This window comes from Sturnira hondurensis, unplaced genomic scaffold (assembly GCF_014824575.4).
Source record: "Sturnira hondurensis isolate 20B ecotype Veracruz unplaced genomic scaffold, ASM1482457v3 Scaffold0022908, whole genome shotgun sequence".
Lineage (NCBI taxonomy): Eukaryota > Metazoa > Chordata > Mammalia > Chiroptera > Phyllostomidae > Sturnira > Sturnira hondurensis.
In genome coordinates, this window is record NW_028095539.1 from 695087 (window position 1) to 719452 (window position 24366).

General features: G+C 55.1%; 1 protein-coding gene across 12 annotated transcripts in view; it reads right to left on the bottom strand.

Annotated features, from left to right (window-relative positions):
- Positions 1 to 29: 29 nt before the first annotated feature.
- Positions 30 to 24366, bottom strand: part of DENND1A (DENN domain containing 1A) — a 496583-nt gene continuing 472246 nt past the window's right edge. For 6 of the 12 annotated variants that reach the window (XM_037036474.1, XM_037036477.1, XM_037036473.1 and 3 more), the window contains 4 exons: positions 19162 to 19250; positions 6299 to 6427; positions 3298 to 3556; positions 30 to 2379 (listed from right to left, as the gene is read on the bottom strand). In XM_037036474.1, the coding sequence (XP_036892369.1) occupies positions 1189 to 2379; positions 3298 to 3556; positions 6299 to 6427; positions 19162 to 19250 (1668 nt within the window). In that variant the 3' untranslated portion in view covers positions 30 to 1188. Of the gene's footprint in view, positions 2380 to 3297; positions 3557 to 6298; positions 6428 to 16469; positions 17751 to 19157; positions 19251 to 24366 lie in introns of those variants that run through there. The other 6 variants (XM_037036476.1, XM_037036472.1, XM_037036470.1 and 3 more) reach the window with 5 other exon arrangements.

Sequence of the window (24366 nt, forward strand, 5' to 3'; positions counted from 1 at the left end):
TCAGACGGTTGTTTTCTTAAATAGTTGGGTCACATTTCAACTTGGTTTATTGAAACTAGTCAATTTCAAGATTCATCAAATCAATAAAGTAAAAAGGAAAAGATAAAAGAAACAATAACAAAACATTTCAATTTAGCTTTGGTGATGGCCTCAGGAATTTCTGTGCTGGCGAGAACCCCGAGGGGGGCAGGGAGGGATTCCCCCAGCCCTCCTGCCTCTGGGCTGCAGGAAGCCACCTGTCCACTCCCCACTGGGCCTGGGGAAGGGGCTCCGTGCCCTTCTCCTTCCCGGTCCAGGGAGCCCGGGAAGTTAGGATGGCTTGCTCGGCCCGGCCCCAGCAGTCCCAGCAGATGAGAGGCTGCGTTCCATGTGCTAGAAACCCAAGGGCAGGGGAACCTGCAAGGATCAGGGGAGAGCGCCAGACGGCCGTCTGATCCCAGCTTCTGCGAATTCACATGGACCTGTGGCGAGTTTTTCGACTACAAATCAGTTGCTGGTGCTCTCAGCCCCCACACAGGGCTGACTGGGGCTGGGGTTGGTTATCATGTGGGATCTCAAGGGTCCCTCAGTCCCCAAATCCCTACCAAGTCAGAAACAGCTGGAGTTTGGGGGTTGGGGTGAAGACTCACAAAACACGAGTGTGCATATTGCTAGAGGGTGGAAATGCCCCACCAGGTAGACCATCCTTCTAACTCAAACCCTGCATGTTTCGTGTGGACAAGCTCACGCTGAGGGCACCACTGACACCTGTGCCCATCGAGGTGGGATGTCCAAGGCTGGGCCAGTCTGGACAGGACAGGACAGGGCTCGGGAGGAGGGGCCTTGAGAGGCTTTCTGGAGGGAAGGTGGGTAGGCCCACTCTGGGGTGACCTTTAGCCCAGCTGACCTCTTTAGTGCAAAACCCAACAGGGGTACTGGGGAGGGTGTTGGTAGGAGGGATGGATGCCCGGGAGCTGGGTTGAGTCCCAGACCACAGCGGGTGCCTTTGCCCAGCAGTGAGATCTCAGAGCTAGGCGGCGTGGAAGGGAGGAGGGGTGGCAAAGAGGGCCTGTCCCTTCCCACCAGCAGAGCCTGGGCAGAAACAGCGAGAGGAAAAGGAGGGCCGGCTGGCCTAAGAGCCCAGCAGTGTGGGTGCGCCATGCAGACACGCTACTCAGTCCTCAGCTGCCCCAGCCCTCGGTGCCTGGCTCACTCAAAGGTCTCCCACTGCTTCCTGAGCTGCTCCACTGAGCCTGGGGCTGGGGCTGGGGCCGGGGCTGGGGCCGGGCTCACATCTTGCTTGGTTTTCTGAAGCAAGTCTTCAAAGGGGTCTCTGGCCTCTTGAGTAGCAGAGGGCTGCAGTGCTGGCTCCTGGCCCTGGGGGTGTCTGGGAGGAAGGATTGGGGGATCTCCAGGTCTAAGGGCCAGCCCCTGCATGGCCTCAGCAGCCCTGGCACTTGAACGAACCAAGGGCAATGTTCGGATCCTCGAAGGGGCTGCTGTTGGGGGGCCCAGTGGCTGCATGGGGCTGGTATGGGCCCCCATGGGCACTTGGCCAAAGAGATTGGGCATGGAGAGGGCAGACAGGCTGGGTTGGGACCTGTGTGGGATGCAGAAGCCAGAACTGGACAGTAGGAGGCTGGGGGCAAAAGCTGGCCCCAGGGAAGCAGGAGGGGCCCCAAAAGGCCGGGTTGGTGTGGAGAGCAGAGGCGCGGCAGGCAGTGCTGCTGGCACAGATGGGACAAAGGGGTTGAGCGATGGCTGCAGAAACGGAGTCGGGGTCCCCACAGTGGGGAAGCTGAACTGAGGGGTGACTGGGGGGGCTACATTCGGGGCTGCGGGGCCTGGCGGAGCAGCACTGCCTGGCCAGGCTGCGCTGAGAGGGTCCAGTAGAGCCAGCAGGGCATCACTGCCCGTGGCCGAGGCCCCAGGGGCCAGGCTGAGCGGCTGGAGCGGCTTGGTGGGGCCTTGGGGGGCGGCACTGGGAAGCAGGCCAGCACGCCTTTCCTGCTCGGCCTGCAGCCACTCTGAGGAGAAGTCACCAAGGGCGGCACTGGTGGCCTGGAGCTTGGCCGGCCGGGCGGTGGGAGGCGGGGGCACGATGCCCAGCTCTGGGGTCTTCCTGCCCTGGGGCCGGGGAATGGTGATGCTTCCCAGAGTCGGGGTGGGTGCGGCCTCCTTTTCATTGTGGTTCAGGATGCTGTCCCAGTCCTGGGGCCTGTGAGGCAGGGCTAGGGAGTCCCCCAGCAAGGCTGAGGGCTTCTCAGGGGAGGTGGTCAGGGCCTTGCTGCAGATGGCCATGTCATCCTGGCCCAGGCTCCAGAGCTTGTTGTATGGGTGAGTGAGCCTCCAGGCCCCCGGCATCCCACGGCTCCTCTCACTCCGGCCCAGGTCCAGCCTCTGCGGGAGGGAACGAGGGAAGCAGTGACCACAGGCCGACCTGGGACAGCCCGGAAAGCAGCATGTCACACCCCTCCACCCGCAGTGCACCAGGCAGGAACTGGGATCAGCCCCCTGGAACTCAGAGCCACTGGCGCTCAGCCCAGGCCACCAGCAGAGAGCCCGGGGCTGCCCGGACCCCAAACCCAGGCTGCTCTGTGTGGTGCACAGGGGTCTGGAGAAAGCCCCGCCCTTGTGTGCCAGGGCTGCCAGACAGCTTCAGGCAAGTGACTCTGTGTATGGACCATCTGCTGGCCGGGCCCTTCCACCTTCCTCAGCATGTGGGCACGTCCCACCATGGGTGAGCCCAGGAGGGTGAGTGAGGCTCAGGGCTCTGGTGAAGGCACCCTGGCAGGGGAGGAAACAGGACTGCACTCAAGCTCCATGGCCTGGGCCTCACCTCCCTCCTCTCAGGGGCCCCCATATGTCAGTGGGTGCGTGGGAGCTCCGTGAGCCACTCGAGCGACCAGTCAGCAGCCCCACGCGGTAAAGACACAGGTACCGAGGGGGATGGGACAGACTGTGGGTCACAGTGGGAGACCCAGGGCTGTCTGCAGTAATTCAGAACCCAGGGATTTTGATTCTGAGTCTCTCAGAGGGGTCTTCTCTGGTGGGGATGGAGCAACCCCACTTCCCCGGGGGCTCCTGGGAGAGTGGTCTGGAGCAGCAGTGCACCTCCACCTCTCTCTGCTGCACAAATGGAAGGGAGGGCAGATTTCCACCATGTCTAGAACCTTCTCCAGCAATCACCCTGAAGTCGGTCTGGCTGTTGGCCTGCCTGGCAGGGACTACAGTCAGCCTGACCCTGAACGTTGCTGAGGACCAAGGAAAAGTCACTGTGACAGCCCCAGCCCCAGCAGGTGCCTGCCCCTGCCATACCTGATAATCAAAGGTCCCCTGCTGTTCCCTCAGGTCTTTGGGGGTTCGAAGGTCCTCCAGGCTCTTGGCCTGGCTCAGGGGCTGCAGTGGCACCTCCATGTCCAGGCTGCTGAAGACGTCTTGCAGGAGGTCAATGCTGGCGGCCCGGTCAGGCGGAGCTGGGACAGAGCCCACAGGCTCCCTTGCTCGCTGCTCTGGGCTCTCTGCCTCGTCACCTTCTGCGCTGTCTGACTCCTTGAGTGTCCGATACGGCTGCGGCCTGGGAGAGGGCAGAGCAGGCTGGACCCCCCACCCACAGTCTCTGTGGGACGAGCAAGCAGGCCCCACCCCCAGCAACTCCCAGGTTGTGAGGATGGATGTGCCCAAGAGCCTGGGGGACAGGGGAGTATCTTGGGGTCTCTGAGTGCAGGAGCCTGGGCAGTGGCACTGATAGACTGGGCTAAATCTGGGTTCTGCCTGTCACTGTGGCACCTTGGGCAAGTCTCTTTGGCTCCCACTGGCACTGGGGAACCCACTTAGTCCCCCTGACACCACAGGACCCATCAGATAATTGGCTGGTGGGCTCACAGGCCAAGGTGTGTGGAAGGAGACACAAGCGGAAGGGGAACAGGTAGGCAGGCCCCTTCCAAGGCTGTGGCAGTCAGGTTTTGGGAACAGCTTTTGGGAACTGAGTTAGGGAACTCCCCAGGGCAGTGGCCCAGCTGGCCTAGTGCCAGCAGGCATGCAGAGGCTAACAGCTTTCTGTGTATTCGTGCACCAAAACTTGGATTTGGTGACAAAGTGTTCGTTTCTTACAAGCCTGAGTCCCAGGGCACCCTGCACTCCTGGAGAGCAGTGCTGGGTGAACCCTGATCTCTAGCGGGCCTGGGCCAGAGCAGTGTCCCACCTCTGCTAAACACAGGTCTGGGGTGGGCTGGGACCTCTGGTTGGGCAGAACTGCCCTGGGCTCTGGGGAAGTGGGGGAAGGCCGCCACCTGGTGGTCCCTGAGGCTCACTTGCGGAACCAGGCAGGAGACAGACAGAGGAAGGAGAGGGGGCTCAGGGAACTCCAGAGCCAGCACTCCATCTACCCGTAACGTCTCACTGAAGCAACACAAGCAGCCCATGAAGCAGACTCTCATTCCTGCTTCACAGACGAGGACACTGAAGCTCAGAGAGGCTGAGTAACTCACCTATGTCACACAGCACTTGGCAAGAGGTAGAAATGGAAGCCAAGTAGGGGAGACTTTAAAAGCCCCTCACTTCCTAAGCCATCTGTACAAGGAATTAAAGCCCCTTTAACCAAGTCTAAACACAGACAAGGAGATAAAGAAAAGTCAGTGTGCTTCTTGCAATTAAGGAAACAGCGTCCATGAAAAAGAGCCCATTTCATTTTGAGTTAAGAAGGACCAGTTCTGTTGTAAACATGCATTTCAAAAGCGCATACTCTTCATTGGTCTTGACTAAAGAAGCGAGCACTGTCCATTATTTAAACACTTAAGGCACCGATTAATTTAAAAAGAACACGTGCCCTGCTGGACGCTGCGGTGGGGGAGTCCTGGAGAGCACCTGCCACCGCTACCTGCCCCCTGGTGTTAAGTTGGTGCAAAGCTGAACGTTTCTTATTCCAATGGTTCTATCTTTAATTAATAGTAGAAATAATAACTGATACATTAAACTTGTGACATGATAGATGCCATTGCCTAGGAAAAGGCTAATTTTTAAAAGCTTTAAAAGAAAAATTTTAAAAAGATCCCCTGTACAGAAAAGGCGACATGTGGAGCTTGGGCAGCATGGGCTGAGCGTCCCTTTCTGAGCGAGGACACCGGGAGGGGGGTGTCCAACGTGCCCCTGGTCACAGGTGAGGAGGTGGTGTCAGAAAGGGCTAGAGCCCTTTCATCTGCCCCTGCCCCTCGGGGGTGGCGGGAGAGCAGGGACACGGAGGGCAGGAACCCCTCCTCTGCCGACGCTGTGCCTGTTCACTCGCTGGGGGGCATGCGGGCCTCCTGGGTGCTCAGCAAAGGGCAGTCCCTTCCCTTAAGGCTCCCATTAAACACCTTGCCGCCCTTAACAAACACAGACAGGCTCTGTGTCCCTTTGCTCAATTCCAGGTACGGAAAACTTGTGGGTGGAGGGACGACGACTGTCAAAGGGAACTAGAAAAGCTTAATTTTTTTTGGGGGGGTGGCTGGTTTGTGGTGAACCTTTTTATTGTAACTCATGATTAGCATGAGGCTTAAGCTACAGATAATAATAAAATTATTTTAAAGTCAGATCTGTAACACCTTTGGATATGTCAGCATTAATATGCATATTTCATCGCAATAAGTTTTTCTTGTTTTAAACCTAAAATCTGACCCTCCATTCCCATGGCTTTCCCAGATGTGCACAGGCGAGGGACTTGGGCATCACTGAGCAGGCAGTTGTGGTCACCCATTCTGTTAACAATCACGGGCTTGCGAGGAACCCAGGTAAGGAACGGGGACCGTGCTCCTGTCTCGCACATCTAGAGCACTGTCACTCTTGTCAGCTTGCTCCACCGCCACAGCCCGAGGGCTGGCCCAACAGACACCCTGAGAAGAGGTGCACAGAGGCGGCGCCCTGCAAGCTGGTGCCGGGGCACTAGGAGGCAGCAGCCCCCGACACCCCCCCCCACACACACATAAGGGCAAGCAGCACCGGCCCCTCCCGAGGCCCTGGGGAGTCACCACGCTCAGCTCAGGGAAACGGAAGAAGGAAGGAGAGACCATTCAAAGGGAGCAGAGAAGAAAAAGCTTTCGGTGAAGCCAGAGCNCTTGTCGGCTTGCTCCACCGCCCCAGCCCCAGAGGGCTGGCCCAACAGACACCCTGAGAAGAGGTGCACAGAGGCGGCGCCCTGCAAGCTGGTGCCGGGGCACTAGGAGGCAGCAGCTCCCGACACCCCCCCCCACCACACACATAAGGGCAAGCAGCACCGGCCCCTCCCGAGGCCCTGGGGAGTCACCACGCTCAGCTCAGGGAAACGGAAGAAGGAAGGAGAGACCATTCAAAGGGAGCAGAGAAGAAAAAGCTTTCGGTGAAGCCAGAGCTCAGGCCCTCTTCCCGTTGGCATTCCTCGTCAGAGGAGTCTTCGGAGAGGAAGACCGCGTAGTGTCGCAGGGGCTTTACCAGGCTGGGGCGGAGGGAGACAGAGAGAAGAGAAGAGTTAGGAGGCACCTCCACAGTCCACGTGGTGGGGTGGGGAGCAGGCCCTGGTGAGGCCGGAGGGCACGGGAGGCTGACAGGCCCCAAGGCAAGGAAGCTGGTCCCACACGGAAACAAGGCTTAAACACACGATCCAGCCATCTAGGACGGGACGATCCCACTTCCACTTGGACGGCCCCAAACGCAGCCAAGCATTGCGCACACAGATGTCCATCACTGCTACGCTTGTAACATTAAACATGGAGCTACTCGAATTTCCAGCAAAAGGAAGCTAGTGAAGTGAATTGTGCACCGTCAGCTGAACATTATCCCTCCAGAAACTGTAATGTTTATAAAGGAAAACCTAGAAGTCAGGACGCAGACTTCTGGGTGAGTGCAGCACATTCTCTCTCGCCCACTGATGGGCAGCGCACGGAAAAAAGGCTGGAAAGGTGTGCGTCTAACTGGCCGCCACAGCTGGCAGGAGCATGGGTGATGTCCACCCTGCCTCTTCCACTTTTCTGTGTCTTCTATGTTTTCTTCAACGTGCGTATCTGTTTCAGTAATCAGGAAAAACTGAGCAGTCGAGGAGGAAAGTGAGCGGCAGGGGCGAGCACCTTCGAGAGGGCCTTTCTGAGGGGTGGCCGCTCTCTGGTGTCTCTCGGATGCCTCTTCAGAGAGTGTTTTTTCATCTGTGATATGGAAATTAAATACTCGTTGCTATAGAAAATGCATCTCGCTTGTCAGCCACCTGTGAGCTCTACCTCTATAAACACAAACACACACACAGCCCAGAGAAACTCCACGCTGGCTATGAATTATACACCGATCAGGGCCCATAAGAGGCCTGTGCTTAGCGGGGGCAGCTGGACCAGGCAGACCTTGGTTTGAATCCCAGCCCTGCAGCCAGTGCCCTAGTACCTGGCTGTGAGCCGGCTGCCCAGGCCACTGCCCTGCACAGCAAGCGGGCATGTGCCGAGGATCCCTGGGGTGATGGTGAAGTTTGGGGAGAGGGTGGGTAGGAGACACTGGGGTACCTGAGGGGGGCCTCTCTCTTATCCCCGACCCCCAGCCATAGCAGTCTCCTTTCTTTGCTTTATATGATACAATTCTGTTCAGGGTTCCCTCCCACCACCGGGAAAAAGCAGCATGTCTAAAAACATGCACAGGAACCCCGACTAGAGGGCAAGTGAGGAACAGCAGCTGCCCCCAGGGAAATGGGAGAGTGGGGTGTGACCCGTCTCAGCCATGATCTGCTGTCCTGGCTGCTACGCTAGCTCTCACCCAAGAACATGCTATCTTTTCCAAAGCAGCACCAGAGCTGGCTCCCCGGGCTGCAGAGCACCCTAGCACATTTACACCTGAACCCCCAAGTTTTCTTGAATCCTCCCTGCAAGTTAGCCAGGCAGAGATTTCCCTCCTGCTGAAGTGGAAGGTGAGCAAGGCACAGAGAGAGAACGCCACTTGCCCAGGGTCACTCACAGGGAGGTGGCAGGCCACGGAGTTCCTTTCCTCCTCCAGGTCGCCCAGGTGGGGCATTTTCCCCTGGACCCAGGAGGGCAGGGAGACTTCATTTGCAGAAATGAGCCTCCACTGCCCTCAGGACAAGGCTGCCTGGCTCCCCCACTTCCACCAGGACATAAAACAAGGCGCAGAGCAGAAGAGCCACTTCCCACACAACTGCCGGAATCCTGTTCTGAGTCACAAACCTGACCGTGACACTCTCCTGCTTAACACCTGTGAACCTGTTGCTTCACATTGCACCTTCTTGGCAATCAGTCGTGTGGCGAGTGAGCCCATTGAGCAAAGTGTTAGGAACAATAATGTTCCAACGTTTGTGGAATGATGGACTGGGTGGGCGGGGGTGAGGGCTGCAGGGCCCCAAGTCTAAGCTCCAGGCAGGGCAGACACCGGGCTGCCTCCCCGCCCCCCCCCCCCCCCCCCCCCCCCCCCCGTCTGGTGTCTTCGCCTGGCACTCTGACTGCGCTTTGGTCTAGAAGGCTCAGCCCAGATGGCACTCTGAGAAAGTCTTCCTGGAGTTCCCAGCTGGAGCTTTGTCTCTGGTGGTCCATTTGCCCTCATGCTTCACCACTTCATTGCTGCCATCTGACCTCCCGCAGTTCTGTTTCCGAACTGAGCTCACGGGCAGGGGGACGAGGCACTGCCCCATTTCACTGTCTTCCCGGAGCCCCAACACAGCAGGCACCCCTTTCGCTAGCTGTGGCTGCCGTGTACAAGTGCCCCTTCTCTGCCCTGGCTGGGTGGCTCAGATGGTTGAACCATCATCCACACACCAATGGTTTTGGTTTGATCCCTGGTTGGGGTGTGTACAGGAGGCAGCCAGTTGCTGTTTCTCTCTCTGCCCCCTCTCTAAAATCAATAAATATATCTTCCTTTGACATGTTGAGACTGGTAGAGTCGGACTGCATTTGGGGGTGTAGGGCAGGTGGGAGTCTCAGAAGAACATTTCTCGTAACATCCACAGGTAGGCGCTGTGTCAGGGTTCTGCACAGTGTTATCTCTACCCCTCCCAATAGCCTGCCAGGAAGGTCTCGATATACTGATTTTATAGAGGACGAGACTGTCACTAGTCCACCTGCTCATCCCTGCACCCAACCAAGAGGCACTTCCTGGGGGCTTGCTGTGGGCACACCCAGTGCCAGCTGAGCACTGGGAGCCACTGCCAGAGGGGAGAGAGGTACCAAGTGACCCAGCCAGGAAGAGATGAACAGTGACTCCAGCCCAGGGCTCTCGCTTTCCTGTTACCCAGGCTGGTGGTGGGCGAGTATGAGGGGGACCTGCACCCCTGCCTGGGACAAGCTGAACAAGGCCCTTGGGAGGCCCGCAGATCAATTGTGGGTGCCTTTCCAGCACTCATCCCAGCATGGCCCCCTCCCCTGGCTGTGACAAGAAAGCACGGGTCACAGATTAAGCAAAGAGCCTTTGTGCTGGACTGGACCTGGACTTCATCAGCTCACAACACTGAAAACCCAGTGCCTCCTGCACCAGCAGCACAGAGCAGGCTGGGGCTGCGGCGAGGGGCAGGCGGGGGCGGGGAGGGTGGAGCCCGGCTGTCCGGCTCCCTCTCCAGCTGGCTCTCCTGGCCGGGCCAGGCTCACTGGGAAGTGGCTTCTTCAACAAGTGGCCCTGGGGTCTCCCATCCACCTCTCAATGGACCGAGCACCCGGACGAGAACTTTGTCGTGTGCTCTGGTCAGATGAGAGCTTTGTCAGGCGCAGGCTCCGGGACACACAGACGGCGCTGAGGACACTGGTGGTGCTTACATATGTTGAGCTGATCGCCGCTGGGACAGCTTCCCACTGACTCCTGTCATCTCTCTGTTTTGCAGGCACAGAGGCCGAGGCTCAGGGAGAGGATGTCCCTTGCCCAGTGTCATGCAGCAGCCAGAGAAGACCTGGGAACCTGGATTCCTCTGACTCTAAGCCCCTTCATGATCCTGCCTCTTCAGTTTAGTGCATCTGAAACAGTGGAATAAGGGGTAGGGTTCTTCCCTTTCCACTGCAATAAAAGGTGGGGTTTCAAAATAAACCTATTTAAATTCAGCTGCTCATGTTCTCCCCTGAAACAGACAGTCAGATATTTGTCAGAGATAAAGGATGAACCGTCGAAAACGTCCAGGTTTAAATTTTTTATTAGCTTAAGGCAGAATATGAAAAAAAAAGTACCTCTTCCCTCATTAACCCAATTCAGCTACTACCCTGCAGTCTGCCACCCACCACTCGCCTGGATTTTATTCTACACAAATTGCTGTCTGCGAGGAGGCAGGTTGTGGCGAACTTGGTTACCCGGCGAGGGCTGCCGGGGTCTGGCGAGAAAGAGAGGCCTGCTGTCCATCACCGTTCAGACCCAGTCATCCCCCACAGCTGCTCCCGCCCATGCCCACCTCATCTCGGCGCTCGGTCCCATGCAGATGACTTCCCGAACCCCTTCTAATGTTTGGTTTAACGTGTCGCCGGTTCGCGAGCGCGTGACAGTGGTGACAGGCGCGGCTGTTCCTTTTTAAATACCATGTCAGAGACACGGCGTCAGGAAGCAGGGACGTGCTCTGTGGCTCTCTGCCGTGCCGGGATCGCATGGGCTTAGTTTTTAATGAGGAAGATCTGCATCTCGAGGGTTTTTTTCATGTGTCACATCGCGTGGACAAACCAGCAGCATATCACGCTGGCCCAGAATGAAATGCTGACAAATGTAGATATTTCAAATTTAATTGACATTTAAATGTACTTGAGATAAAGAAGGGGAAAAAAACCAGCCAGGACTTGGTCTCGGAGGTAACGAAGGGAGCTGGTGATCATTTTCTAAAGGATCATTTCTCTCCAGTACAAAGGATCTTTACTTTGTAAATGCTGCAGCCACTCTGGTGACCCCTGACCACGTGGCTTCCATGGGGCTGATGACCCAAGGTGAGGCCAGGTCCCGCCCCTGAGTGGATGAGAGTCTGTCCAGCCAGCTTTCCACCACCCACTAATGGCGCGGCCGAACGACCCCGGAAAAGCCATCTACCTTCTGTGAACCTCAATTTCTTATCTGTAACATGGGAAGTCTACAGCCCCCCTGATGGTCTCATGATAAAAGCTGAATGCAGACGTTTGTATAGGGCTTTGCAGAACACCCAGTGCCCAGTGGACATGTGATTACTATCCATATGCCACATTCGCCTGCCAACAAACAGACTCTGTGCAGGGTCATGCCTAGGTGTTCAAGGACAAATAGGATAGTCCCTGCCTTCAAAGGCTTTCCTGGTTAAGGTTACTGGTCCCAGCTGGGCCTAGCAGGGCACATCAGTCATCAGAGAGGACCCTGCCGTGCCCTCTCTCCAGCGCCAGGACACAGGGCCAACACTGCAGACCACACAGGCTAACAAAGTAGGTAAGGGCTCTGAAGCAAGCCTGAGGGTCTCTGGGGGAAACCAGTGCAGTACGGGACCCACAGAGGAAGCTCCGGAACTGCACCACACCTATTCCTCGTATGACAGGGTAAGGGCGATGGCTGTTCTCAGAGAGGAAGAGCTGGGACAGACATGCTGGATGTAGGGCCACACACTCAGCTGTCTGTGAACACCTACTTGGAAACGATAATGTGAGAATCACTGCTGTAATGAGTTGTGATCACCAGTGAGAGGGTGTCTTCCTGTCAGAAGACCTGGTCTAAGTGTGAGACCAGGTCCTTCTCGCCACACTGGGGGTCTGCTCTGCCAGAGGGCAGTGCGTGCACGATGGCCCAGAGGTATCTCTGTGGAGAAGTGGGCACGGGGAGTTCAGGGTCAGGGGTGGGATTGGATGGGACCAGGTGGTGCAGGGCCTTGAACCTGCATGAGGACCCAGTCACATGCAAGATTAGGGATGATGTGAGGGCTGGGCAGGCAGCAGAGAAGCCTTCCTGGCTGGGCACCGATCTCTCCCTTGGATTAGCAGAGCCCTTTACCTCGATGACCTTCATTCATCCATTCCCTTAATTATTTATCAACTTGCAGGTTCATTCGTTCCTTCTTTCAACAAAATCACTAGTGTCAATTTCACATGTCAGGCCCTGGCAGCCTGACACCCATGGCCCAGATGCCCTGAGAAGTCCTCCCCAGGCCAGTGGTGGACACCCACAGAAGCCGAGAGGCCCAAGCACAGGGCGTGGGCTTTGCCCAACTAGCCCACACTTCAGGCTCTTCGGTGGAGGGAAGATGGGACCGGGACACCTCAGGGCACTTTCCCTACCTGGAAACATACTATGGAGAACAACTCTCCCTCACTCTGAGGACAGCCTCTGCCTGCCCTCTCTCTGCTGAGAGCTTGAGTCTTTTCTGGCAGCAGCGGTGGAGGTGGGGTAGGGCGGGGCACCAGGGGAAAAAGCAGCGGCCTTGCAGGTGAGCAGGGGAGATTAAGCAAAACGACACAGTGTGCAACTGCTGGGCTCGAAACAGGCATTTGAGAAAAGCTGACGTGGCATCTCTGGTAATCAGTAACGTCCTGAGGATGGAGCCCCTGTTCCTGGGACATTCTGAGGGCTCGGTTTTTCAGCTGGAGCGAACCCTCCCAGTTGGGACAGCTGCTGGGAAAGGTCCTTCCCTGCGCACCCTTGGGCTCCTCAGTAGCTCCTGCCTTTCCAGTCCGGGCTCAGCCTCCATGTCTGGCTTCTGGCTCAGCTTTGTCCCCAGGGCCCAGACCTGCTGTGGCAAGGAGAGGAGGCTGAAGTCAGGGCAGGAGCCTCTGGCCTTGCTAACTGGGTCTGTGGCTCGGTGTTTGGACTCCTGGACACTCAGAAAGTGGGCCCTGGCAGCCTGTTATGAGGTAGTATCCAAACAGCTGTCCCTGCCCCCTGGGGCCCAGGACCCAGCTGGCAACTCGAAGGTTTGCTCCTGGGGCTGGCTGACGGCAGTTTTTGGCTTTTAGAGGGCCAGCGCAGAGGAGGTATTGATAGCTTCATATTCATGCTTGGCACATAGTAGGTGCTCTTCACACATACGTGGTTATTGACAGATATCCCTCCCCCACCCCCCCAGGGTGCTGGGCAGTAATCTCCAACCTGTCTTCAGTGGTTCCTTTGTTCATTAAACACCCCTGAGCAGAGGCCTGGGCTAGGCTCTGGTCCAGGAGCTAAAGACACAGAGCTCTACACACGAGATACGCACTATCACAGCGTAGGTCCACGCCACATCAGGAGGAGCCCAGGGAACTGTCGGTGTGGGAAGGGCGAGGGGTCCAGGGAGTTGAGGCTGCAGCAGTGGCTGTAGATGGCAGGAGGGGAGACTGGCTAACTTAGGATGCTAGTGTGGCTTCTGGGGGCAGGTGCCCCAGTTGTGCTCTTTGGGATGTTTAGAAACAGAGGGCACCCCTGGTTGGTGTGGCTCAGTGCACTGAGTGCCAGCCTGCAAATCAAAGGGTCTCTGGTTTATTTCCCAGTCAGGGAACATGCCTCCCGATTAGGGCTGTGAGCTAGGTCCACATTAGGGAGTGTACGAGAGGCAACCACACATTGATGCTTCTCTCCCTCTCTTTCTCCCTCCCTTCCCCTCTCTAAAAATTAAATCACACACACAAACAGAAGGCAAAGAGACTTGCCTAGGGTCTGGCACAGGTCTGGCAGATGCCAATGCCCCGTCATGCACCCAGGCCTCCATCCGAGCAGAGCTCACTGACCATACCCCAGGCCCAACTGTGAGTCAGGTAGGCCGGCTATGACCCACCACTGAGGCTGCGCTGAGCCCAGGTCTTGAGGAGACTAGGCTGGAACAGCATATGTCACCTCCTCCTTGTCCAGAGCATCTGTGCAACTGGCCTGAGCAGATACAATCGCCAAGTGTTCTGAGACCCCGTCCTTGTCCAGAGCGCTCCCTAAATGCTTTTGGAGGCTTCTCTGATCTTATTTCAATCTTCTGGGGCTTTGGGTGCTGGGGTCACACACTACAATCCAGATGACCAGACTTCCCAGTTCTAAGGCAGCGTGGGCTGGCCCTTTGGCAGACAGACTGTCTGCCCAGCCAGCACAACCTACGGAATTTCTCCTTGGGCAGAAGGATTTCTAACCCCAGCCACATGTTTCCCAGGTCCCCCACATCCAGATTCCCAGGGACCCCACTGTTCGAGTGGGAGCATAAAGTGGTACAAGTCTCTTACAAAGTTATTTAAAAATACGCAGCAGAAATCTGCCTCTATTACTGGTTTAGGGTACAGACGCTGGCATTAGATATATTTAAAACTCGGCTTTGCCACTGACTCACAGTGTTACCAAAGGCAGTGACAACCTCTCAGGTCTTAGTTGCTCCTACAAAACAGAGCTAATGATACCTGTCCCCCTGAGATTTCTCATGGGAATTCAATGAAACGGTAGATGTAACGTGCTTACACGTGCTTCTCAGTTAACAGTAGCTGTTCATCATTTCTTTCTTTTTTCTTCTTTTACAGGTTTTGTCTATTTATTTTTAGAGAGGGGGGAAGGGAGGGAGAAAGAAAGGGAGAGAAATATCTCACCAGTTGCCTCCCACACACTGCCAACTGGGGACCTCTCCTGCAACCCAGGCATGTGCCTGGACCAGGAACTGAACTGGTGACCTTTTGGTTTGCAGGCTGGCACTCAATCCACTGAGCCACACCAGCCAGGCCATTTGTTTCTTAGAATGGTATAAAGTGAGAAAATGGGTCACTCTGGCATTTTTTGTATCAGGGAAAACGGGAACACTCTGTAGACTCAGTATGAGGGGTGTGATGACGTGTGCACACACGGCGGGATCTTCCGCAGTCACTAAAGGCAGGGGCTCCAAGGGCACAGGCTGGTCCACAGGACGGGCTACTTCAAGGAAGCGGAGGGTCTGCACTCAGGTGCAGGAAGACCACCGGGGAAACCTGCAGGGAAGCTAGTAAATAGCTAAAGTAGTGGGATTCAGAAAGAAATCGTTTCTCCCCTAACTTTCAGATCGTCTGTAAGGCCACTGGGTCATTTTTACGAACAAACAAAATTATTTGAAAAGAGCAGATTTTGTGTGGATCTGGCCCAAGAGGCAAGTAGGGCAATGGCCTGTGGGCCTCTGATGGCTGAACCTGGACTGTTCTTACTCAGTACAATGAAACTTCAAACAGCTGGCCTGCAGCCAGTCACAACTTGTGTGACTACGACAAAGGCGCGGCTGAAAGCACTCAGGCCCTGCAGCTGGTCGGAACTGGGTGCCTCTCAGTCTGATGTATGCAGACCGCAAGCTCCTTAGCCATTAAGACTCGGGAGGCAGCTTGACCCTTCTGGGTTTTTGTGAAGGTTTAGTAAGGCGAAGCCTGCATGTTACTATCGCCTTCTGTTCCTCCAGCAAGACCGTGAGGGCTGCTGCCCTGTCCCCTACCACAGTGAACGAAGGACAGGAGCCCTGCTGAGAGAGGCCCCTGGGGACCTGCAGGGCACTCCCTGCATCTGGCATCTGTGTGTGGTCCCCAGGGATGGACAGAACTGAGCACAGCACTGCCTTTTGGAACCTTCTACCAGCTCCTTCTGAGCTTCCGTTCTATGGGAAATCCCTGTACCTGACCAGCCAAGGAGAGTACGCTGGGAAGCCACGAACTGCGTGGTATCCCCTGTGGCCACCACTGTCCTCAGAGCAGCACAGTCGTAACTAGGTTTGTAACAAAAAGCCTGCACGGTGCAGAAGAAAGGGTGAGGCCTGTGACCTCAGATAGCTGATCCCACCATTTTCTAGCCCCAAGACCTTGAGCAAGTTACTGAAAGTCTTTCTCTCAGCCTCAGTGTCCCCATCTGTTAAAGGGGAAAACCACCCCACACCCTTTACAACATTAAGCGCTGTTCAGTAAATGTCGATTCTCTTTCCTTCCCCAGGTAGAAACACTCAGGCACCGGTGAATGCTGGCTCTTTGGCAGGAAGCCCAATGAGCAGCTCCAGTTCCCAACACCAGGGGACCATGGCGGAAGGGTGGCATCAGGACAAGTCACCTGAGGATCTGGAGCTGTCTAGGCAAAGCCAGACTGACAAAGGACCCCCAGGGGCAGCAAAGTGTAACCGAGAGAATGACAGCAAGCAGCATCGGGCACCCTGGCCCCGCTACTTTTGCACTGGGTGACCCTGGGGCCTGGGTCAGACACGTTTTCTGAGCCCGAGTTCCATTCGTGGAAGGAGACAGGAGCACCAGCCCCGGAGGGCGCAGAACAGGAGAGGTGCTGACTGCACTTGCTGCCAGCTGGCCTCTGACCCCCAGCCCATGCTGCCTGCTCCCTCCTAACACCAGCTTCTCCCCAGGGAGCGCTCTGGGCCCTTCACCAGCCCTGTTCTGAATAATAATGGAAGCAGCTAACAGTTCTTGAGGAGAAATCGTCACTGAATATTAATTAGCTAGTGTTAACTGAAAAACAGAGGGAATGCTTTTGCCAGAAGTCTCTCCAAAATGTTCTTCTAATTGCCATCAAATGGTTTTAAGGGGTTAGGACACCTACCATTGATTCAGGAAGAAAATCTGACATAGGAGAAAATTTCATTTTGGAAAAATTCAAGCCAATGAGAGTCAGCACAGGGATTCCTTTCAAAAGCTTCTTTCAAAACCCCATGTACCTCACATCTAGAAGCTATGAATGGGTTCAGAGAAGACCGAAGGACATGGTCTGGAGGGAGGAAACGGACTACAGCGGATGGACTGGCCAGAGCGCTGGGGGCCGACGCTCCAGGCCTTGGTGAACTCCGGAGGCTGAGCAGCCTGCTGCTGTGGCCGTGGGGGCCGTCGTCTTCACCATCAGCTCCATCTCACTGTCCACAGAAGTGACTATACAATGGGCTACTTGGAAGTTCGAGTTGGGGCAGGAAGTCAGGAGGACCGAGTCCCTTCTTCCACTTCAAAGATCTTGCATCTCTTTCTGTCACCCAAACCCTCTACATTTCTGATGCACTTAGATATTCCCAGTGGAGACAACAATCTGTGGTTCAAGAAAGTCCAGGCCAGATTAAAGGGCCAGGCACTGATCCGTGGGCCCCAAGGGAACCGCCCGCAGCAGAGGCCCATGAGGAGCTGGCTTCTGCCCAGCATCTTGTCTTCTCGTGTCTCCCAACACGATGCTGACAGATCGGGGGAGATGGCTTCTTTCCTCCCCAGAACAATATTTTATGAGGAGTCTGTTTTATTAAAATATTTTCTGCTGGATGCTTCCTGTGTTTCAAGAACTTGGTACTGCCAGCTGGAGCCGATGACAGCTGAGACAAACACACCCGAGTGCTGTTGTGACGTGGTGTGTGGAAGTGGAAGATCGCAACATGGGCGGGGGTGGGGGGTGGGTGCAGTGCAGGCAGAGACGTAGGAGAACACCCAGGTTGTACCAGAAACATCACTGGCACAATGGGAGAGCAGCCCAGCCCCACACCACGAAAGAAATGTGAGCAGAAACTCTTGGAATGATGTCCTCCTGATCTGTGATACACGGTCATAGAGAACCCATCATTTGTCTTCCATTGCTGCCAGCGTGCCAGCCCACCAAAGCCCCCATGTTCCCAGTGGCTCATTTCGACCCCACACATTTCCTAACAAATCTGAAACAAGGCGCACTGTAAAACAAACAGTGATGCCCGTGCACTTCCAGTCACAACCAGGAAGACGGCATTACCAGCCACTGGCTCTCAGGCAGGCCTAGAGGCCTCCCCGTCGCCAGGCTGGAAGAGCAACAGACGCGATTGGGAAGAACCTCTAACTGCGAACCTGGCCCTGCAAACAGGTAATGCTCGTCTGCAGAATGTACAGTGATATTGGTCTGGGGTTGTTCTGTGTGGTGCAGAGAGAGTCTGTCTGGGTTTGTACTGCAATGTCTACAGGTCCGTGGCCCTGTATTGCAGTGAGTGGCTAAAAGATGTAGCCCAGATTTAAAGTGGCGGCTTTAAAGAAAAGTGACTGATTTCATCTCCCTAAGGAAACATCTTCAGGGCCGGAGGAACTCTGAAGCCATGCAGCACTTCCTCCACAAGGGGGCAATCACAACCCACGCCTGTCAAGGCCAGGGCCCTGTTCTGCAATATTCCTACCATCTATTGTCAGAGCAAAAGTTAAACTTACACTCAACTTCAGGAGTCCCCTCTTCCAAAGAGCGCATAGCCAAGCATCTCCCAAGACAGACAGACACAAGCACAGCCTCCTACAGCTTTCTGGGCAAGGTGCGGGGGCTGCCTGGGTAGGCTGGTTTCTATATGCTCCAACAGTCTTAGGCAACACGGCACTGTAAACCAGAGAACCTGGGGGGCGCTGAGGCACAGTGCCACAACTCCGCGTTTTAGAATCACTTCTTCCTTTGGCACCGTTTTGGCAGGAGCCCGCAATCTCCCCGAACTGCTTTCCCTGAGAACCCTTCTGAGGGTGGAGTGGGTAGGAAGTGTCCCCCACTCTTCACCCAAGGTACTTCAGGGTCCTTGGGGCAATGTTTTCAGTTTCCCAAATAACGCAACCAATATTGACTTACGTACTTTTTCAAGGAATCCCAGAAAGCCAGTGTGTCTGAGCAGAACCCAAGGGCTGTGTGCCTTGGGGACAAAGGGAAGCAGTGTAGCCCTCTGATGGAAGAGGTAGTCCCTTCTCCAGATGGGGGGTGGGGGCCACGCAGCCTAAGCCTCACCCCATCCAGGCAGCTCTGGCCACTGCTTGCATAACTGCCTCAGCAGTCACCTCATCTATCCTACATGCACTCAGCGAGTGACCCTCAGGCAGATCCTGCCCTAGGTGTAAACCCCAGTGCCTGGTCTGGGCACCTCTGGGCCTGGGGAGGTAGAAAAGCAAAGCCGAAATTACATAAATGCTACGGCACAGGGGAGTGAAGTGGGGGTGTGGAAGTGGATGGGACAGCCCTGTGTATAAATCTGAGCTCTGGAGGCCTCAAGCACCCCAGGGCCAGGAGGTTGGAGGCCCTCGTTAAGTCACCTCCTTGACCAGGTTCCTAACTCTCCTCCTGACCTTCAGAAAAAGCCTGGAACCTTCTTCTGAGCCTGTCCGAGTATGTTTTGGGCATCACTGCTCAAAATGCAGCCCAGGTACCTGGCTCTTTGTTCTCTGGGGCCTCCCACTGATGTGACAACTGCCAGCAGAGTCAACACTGAAGGTCAAGCCCTGTTCCTGACTGGCCCCTTTGTGAAACACCTGTTCCAAGTTCCAGGGAAGACTTTCAAAGGCCGGACTGCAACGTGGGCCCCGCGAGGTGCTGGCCCACTGGTCAAGCAGACAGAGGGGAGGGGAGCAGTGGGGTACTCACTGCTCAGGGCTCGAGACAGATGTCCTCCGGCCTTCCACGGTGATGTTGCTCTTCGGTCTCTTAGTGACATGTGGACGGGGAGGGCGCACCTGGAATGGGCACAGGGGAAAATCCCCAAGAAGGAGTGAGTTGGAAAAGCCATACAGGAACTTTCTAAAGTTTCAGGAAAGTGGCCCCAAAATGAATGTTGGGGAATCGGCACAGTATGGGCTACAAAGGTTCTGTTTATCTGGAAACACTGCCATTGAATGGGCAGCAGACACGTGAACTGGAACGTGGCCCCTCAAATAGGAGTGGGTCTTCTGAAAGGCATGGTTTCCTCACCAGCAGGGAGCGGGGGACAGTTCCTCTGTCTCCCTGCAGGGCTGCCGTGAGGGTTCGGTGAGGTTCTGTCCACATGGGACCCGGACCGAGGAGGCCCTCCTAATGCTGAGTCCTGCTCGCCGCCTTCTAGAACCCAGGGATCGGTTTGGTAGCACAAGAAAGGTTTCACTCAGGCTTTGTTTTTAGGGTTCACGTGCTTATTTCATTCTTTTTACAACTGAATTACATGATGCTTATTTTCCCCTCTAAATGGGAGGGAGGGGAAAAAAGCAAACGGCACTGGAGAGCGACTTAAACATCACCTTTACTCCCCAGGGCGCCCTGTGCAGCCCCCAGCAGGGCTCAGCCCAGACTCCAGGCACTGGGGGCTACTCCGCCAAGGGCGGGTCGGGTTGGTGTGCTTGACAATGGAGCACACACCTTACCAACCCATAGCTGGGCTGCAGTGGCAAGATGGGTTTTGGGTTCTCTTTTTACCCTGACCCTCCTGAAAGCCAAGGCGAGGGCTCATAGAAAAGACATCCTCTCCCCCAACGGAGCTTGTGATGGGAGTCAGGCTGAGAATTTCTAGGTGCCCCTTGAAGGATACTCATTTGGTGTAATCAATGTTACACAGCTTTAAACTCGACACAGTCATCTCCAAACATTTCCAGTGCCAGAGGGGGCCGGGAGAGAGCTAAGCTAAGACAGGCTACCTGTGGGTTTCACTGCTGATAAAAATACTGAGTATCCAGTGTGAGTGTGTGTGTGTGTGGGGGGGCTTGCTCTCTCCCTGCAGGTGAGGGACCAAGTAGGAAATGCCACCATGGCTGAGGTTCTCAGACAGGACAGGGAAGGGGACACGCAAACTCCATTTCCTACCTGCCCTCTTCTCTGAACGCCACCCCCATGCAATTTGTGGGCAACACAGCACAATGGCTTAGGAACGCAGGTCACAGAACTTCGCTGCATAAAAGACAAGTCTTTATAGAGTCTAACCAGGCCCTCCAGTTTCTGCATCTAACCAAAATTTTTCCTGTGGATTGGCTAGTCTGATCTCAGCCTCCTCTGGCAACTGAGAGATGTGGCAAAAAATAAAACGAAACAAACAAAACCCAAACGCATCCCACCAAACTTGCTGTCTTCTTATGTGGAGCTACTGTGAAGCTCCACTGACTTTTATCTGGCATACAGTGGGGCTCCATAAAGGCTCACCTCGCTTCTCTGAGGGCTTGTCAATAACAAAAGGAAGCAGGAGTGGGGTGTTAGGGGATTTGATTTGTGATGGCCTCACCCTTGCCTAGCTTCCCGCTCAATGTCTGGTATCCGAGGGGTCACTTAGCAAGATTTTTAGAAGCAAATGAGCACTGCTACTTGGAATCTAAGAAGTACATAATAGTGCTGCTGTTACTACCATTGTTACTAGCGCAGCGCCTGCCTCAAAGCAGACATCCAGCCACCATTTGCTGGGTACACGAGTGGATACGCCCCCACCCATTCTAACTGTGAACTGCTTTTCCGGACTAGAGCCAGAGGCAGCTAGTAAACAGGATCACCTGGCTGGAACGCTCCCCCAGACTTCTCGCCACAAAGGCGGGGGTGCTGCTGGGGCGAGGGAGTGACTCTGCCCTGCCCCGGGGGTGCTGGGGTGGGGGATTCAGGAGAGGGCAGACATCAAGGCCTGTCAGCCTGTCCTTGCACATGGCCGCTGCTTGCTACAATAAAGGAGGGTTAGGAATGTGAACTTGTGGCTGAAATGGAGGGATTAAGTTTGTGGCAACCTCAACTGAACTTGCAACGTGGTGAAACATGGGGAAAAAGAACAACAGAGCTAATTAGACGAGCTGAGCTGTCAGAGTGCCGCTGAATGGCTCGGCGCCAACAACAAAAGGGACGGGCTGGCAGTCGGCAGGATCGATGGAGAAGACTGCTTCATTAGGGATGATAAACCAGACAGAGCAGGGGAGGGGGGTGGCGAGGAGGGGAGCATGGAGGCGGGGGGGCGGGGGAGAAAGGCACAACAGGCCTGGGGACAGTCAGTCACCCACACCGGTACAGTCACACCCAGCGCTACACATACCTGATTGGTGTGGACAAAGCCAGAGACAAAATTGTACTCACAGACAACCACCCAGAGACATGCAGAGGCCTCGAGATGCCAACATGTACAGTCTCACAAATACATACTCAAGAGGCACACACATGAGGCGAAGACACACGCACCAATCTCTCTCTTTCACACACACACACACATACACACACACACAAACGCACACGGCAGCAGAACTACAGTTAGAGCCACACCAAGGCAGACACACAGAGACAAAATGGTTTAATTAAGCCCCAATCACAAGATGATGCAGACAACAGGCCTGTCATATTTCAGCGATCACATCCGTCTTTCTGGGGTGCTTTGGAAAGGCAGGGGGCTGGGGCCGAGGGAAGAAACCACATGCACAACAGTGCCTGCCTGGCCCCACCAGTGTTAGGATCCCAGCAGCGCCAGGGGAGAAAATGCTAAACAGGGATTTTGAGCTCTGTTCAAGGGGGACTTGAGGGGAAAGTTGGGAAACCAGCCAATTCCCCACCGGATTTAAAACCTGAGAAATCTAAGTCGGCAGGGTTAAATGTGTATTGAATACAAAAGCACTGAGTACATTTGATTTTGATGGTGAGCAAGAAATAATAAATAGAGAGCTTATAAAGCACTTCACATGCAACCGACCACAGCCTGCCTCTCCCCCACACACCCCAGCCCATTCCCCTTGGTCCACCAGATACTGGCAAGGCTTTCTTCTGCTCTTGCCTTTTTCTATTTTTAAAAAGGAAATCTAAGCCCTCTAGTAACATCTGAACTCCAGCCACAGGTGCCAGGCAACAAAGCCCCTTCCAGAAAGGCTGAGTGGCTAGCCTCCAGGCTCCTGCCAGCCTGGGCAGATGGCTACACTCCTGCCCAGGATGTTTGCAGCTGGGTGACCCAGCAAAGCCCAGGTGGGGCCAGTAACTCGTGACACAGGAGCTTGTCAGACCACCCTCCCTGAGGCCCTCAGGGGGCTCCGTACTCCGTGTCCTCCAGGTTTGCCCCCCAGTGGTGTTCACTGGACATGTCTGCATGAGTGCATTTGGAGTGACCAGACCCTGGGGCACTGAGGACCACAGCTTCCAGAAAGCACAAACCTTCCAGGATTCCCAAATTAGTCCCATAGTGACCCTGCTTGGCAGAAGTTGAGTATATGTGCCCACTTCACGCCAGGGACTGTGCTAGGCACTATCTGCACATGACTTCATCACCTTCACCAGGCAGTTGTTAAGCCCATTTGCCAGATGATGAAACTAAGGCTCAGAGAAGATAAGCATCTTGTCCAAGTCACAGCCAGGAGGTGGCCAAGCTATGATTCAAACCAGGGCAGGCCTTCCTGACTTCCATGCCCACAAGAACTGGTTCTGCCAGCACCCTGGCCCTTGAGTGCACCATAACCCAAGGGGACTAGTTGCCTCCTGCCCCAGCACAGGGGCAGACTTTTCTCTCTCGGGAACATGCTTGCATTCCTACAACCTCAGTGCTAGAGGATGTGGCCTCCTCTGTGCCCCCACACTGCATGAGTCCCCACACTGGCAAGACAGCAGGGTCCATGGGCGCTGTCTCCAGTACCTGAGTTTTCCCACGGAGAGCAACCCTGACTTGTATGCTGCTTTCCAAGAGTCCCTGCCTGTCTCGGGCCCGGTCTCTCCGGGGAATTCTGAGTGCTATCCACCAGGTGCCCATGGCTTAGGAGAAGCAGCTTGGTGAGGTGCAAGGAGAGGTAGTGCACAGGCCGGCCTGGGAGCGAGGGCCGGCTGGCTTGGCCTCCTACTATCTCTGGGGGCTCGGCTGCAAATGGGGAAACAGCATCTGCCTGCTATGGGCCGGTGTAAAAACAAACAACTCTGCAAGTGCCTAGCACAGTCCCAGGCCCATGAAAAATGCTCAGCGACTGTTAATACTCTTCACTTCTGCATCCCCGCCAGGGCCTAATGCTGCCTTGGAGATTCCACAGGAGCCCCGCCGTACGCTGGGTATTTTTTCCTCAATTGAAGCTCTGCCCTGTTTTTTTTATATGAAGATAAACTCCATGGAAATAGAGATAGAGGCTCCAGGGAGACTGGTATGCTGGACAGACCATGGGTTCTTGGGTCTGGTGACTTCTATATATAGTCGAGGGACGTGAGCAAAGTCACCAAGCATCAGTTTTCTCTTCCTTAAACTGGGTGGAGACAGTGCCTAGGTCAGAGTGACTATAAGTTTCAACAGATGATGTGCCTAAGAATGATCTGCTGACTAGAAAAACCTGAGGCAGATGGTTGTTATTAAGAAACCACATCCCTACTTAGAGGTTTTAAGATTTCAGGACCTGTTAGGAAGATTAAGAACTGCTATTGTGTGCCAGCCACTGTGCTAGGTGTTTTATAACGTCACCTACAAAAACCCTCTGAGAAGGAGGGTACGTTACAGAGAGTGAGTCTCAGAGAACTTCAGCACTTGCTCCTAGTCACACGGCATCGGTACTCAAGTCCAGCTCTGTCTATGCCCCAAATCTGTGTTGCTGATGACTGTACAAAACTGTCACTGAATCACAGAAGATCTGGCCCAGAAGGGGTTGCCTGTTCCCGAAACTGGTTTCTTTGTGCTGCTTGTGCCTTCCTCCCAATGACAGCGAGTGGAAACACTCCAGCCCCTTGAGAGCCATGCCAACCACCATCTGGGCAGGCGACAGGACAGATCCATTCCGACTACTGCAGGTGAAGGTGTCCGAATCCCCCCAGCCTCCATCCTGGCCCTCTATCTCCCGCACACGGTAGGGAACGGAAGAGAAAAAGCACGCTGGAACTTTCCTACATCCACCCAGAGAGCAGCCCCAGCCA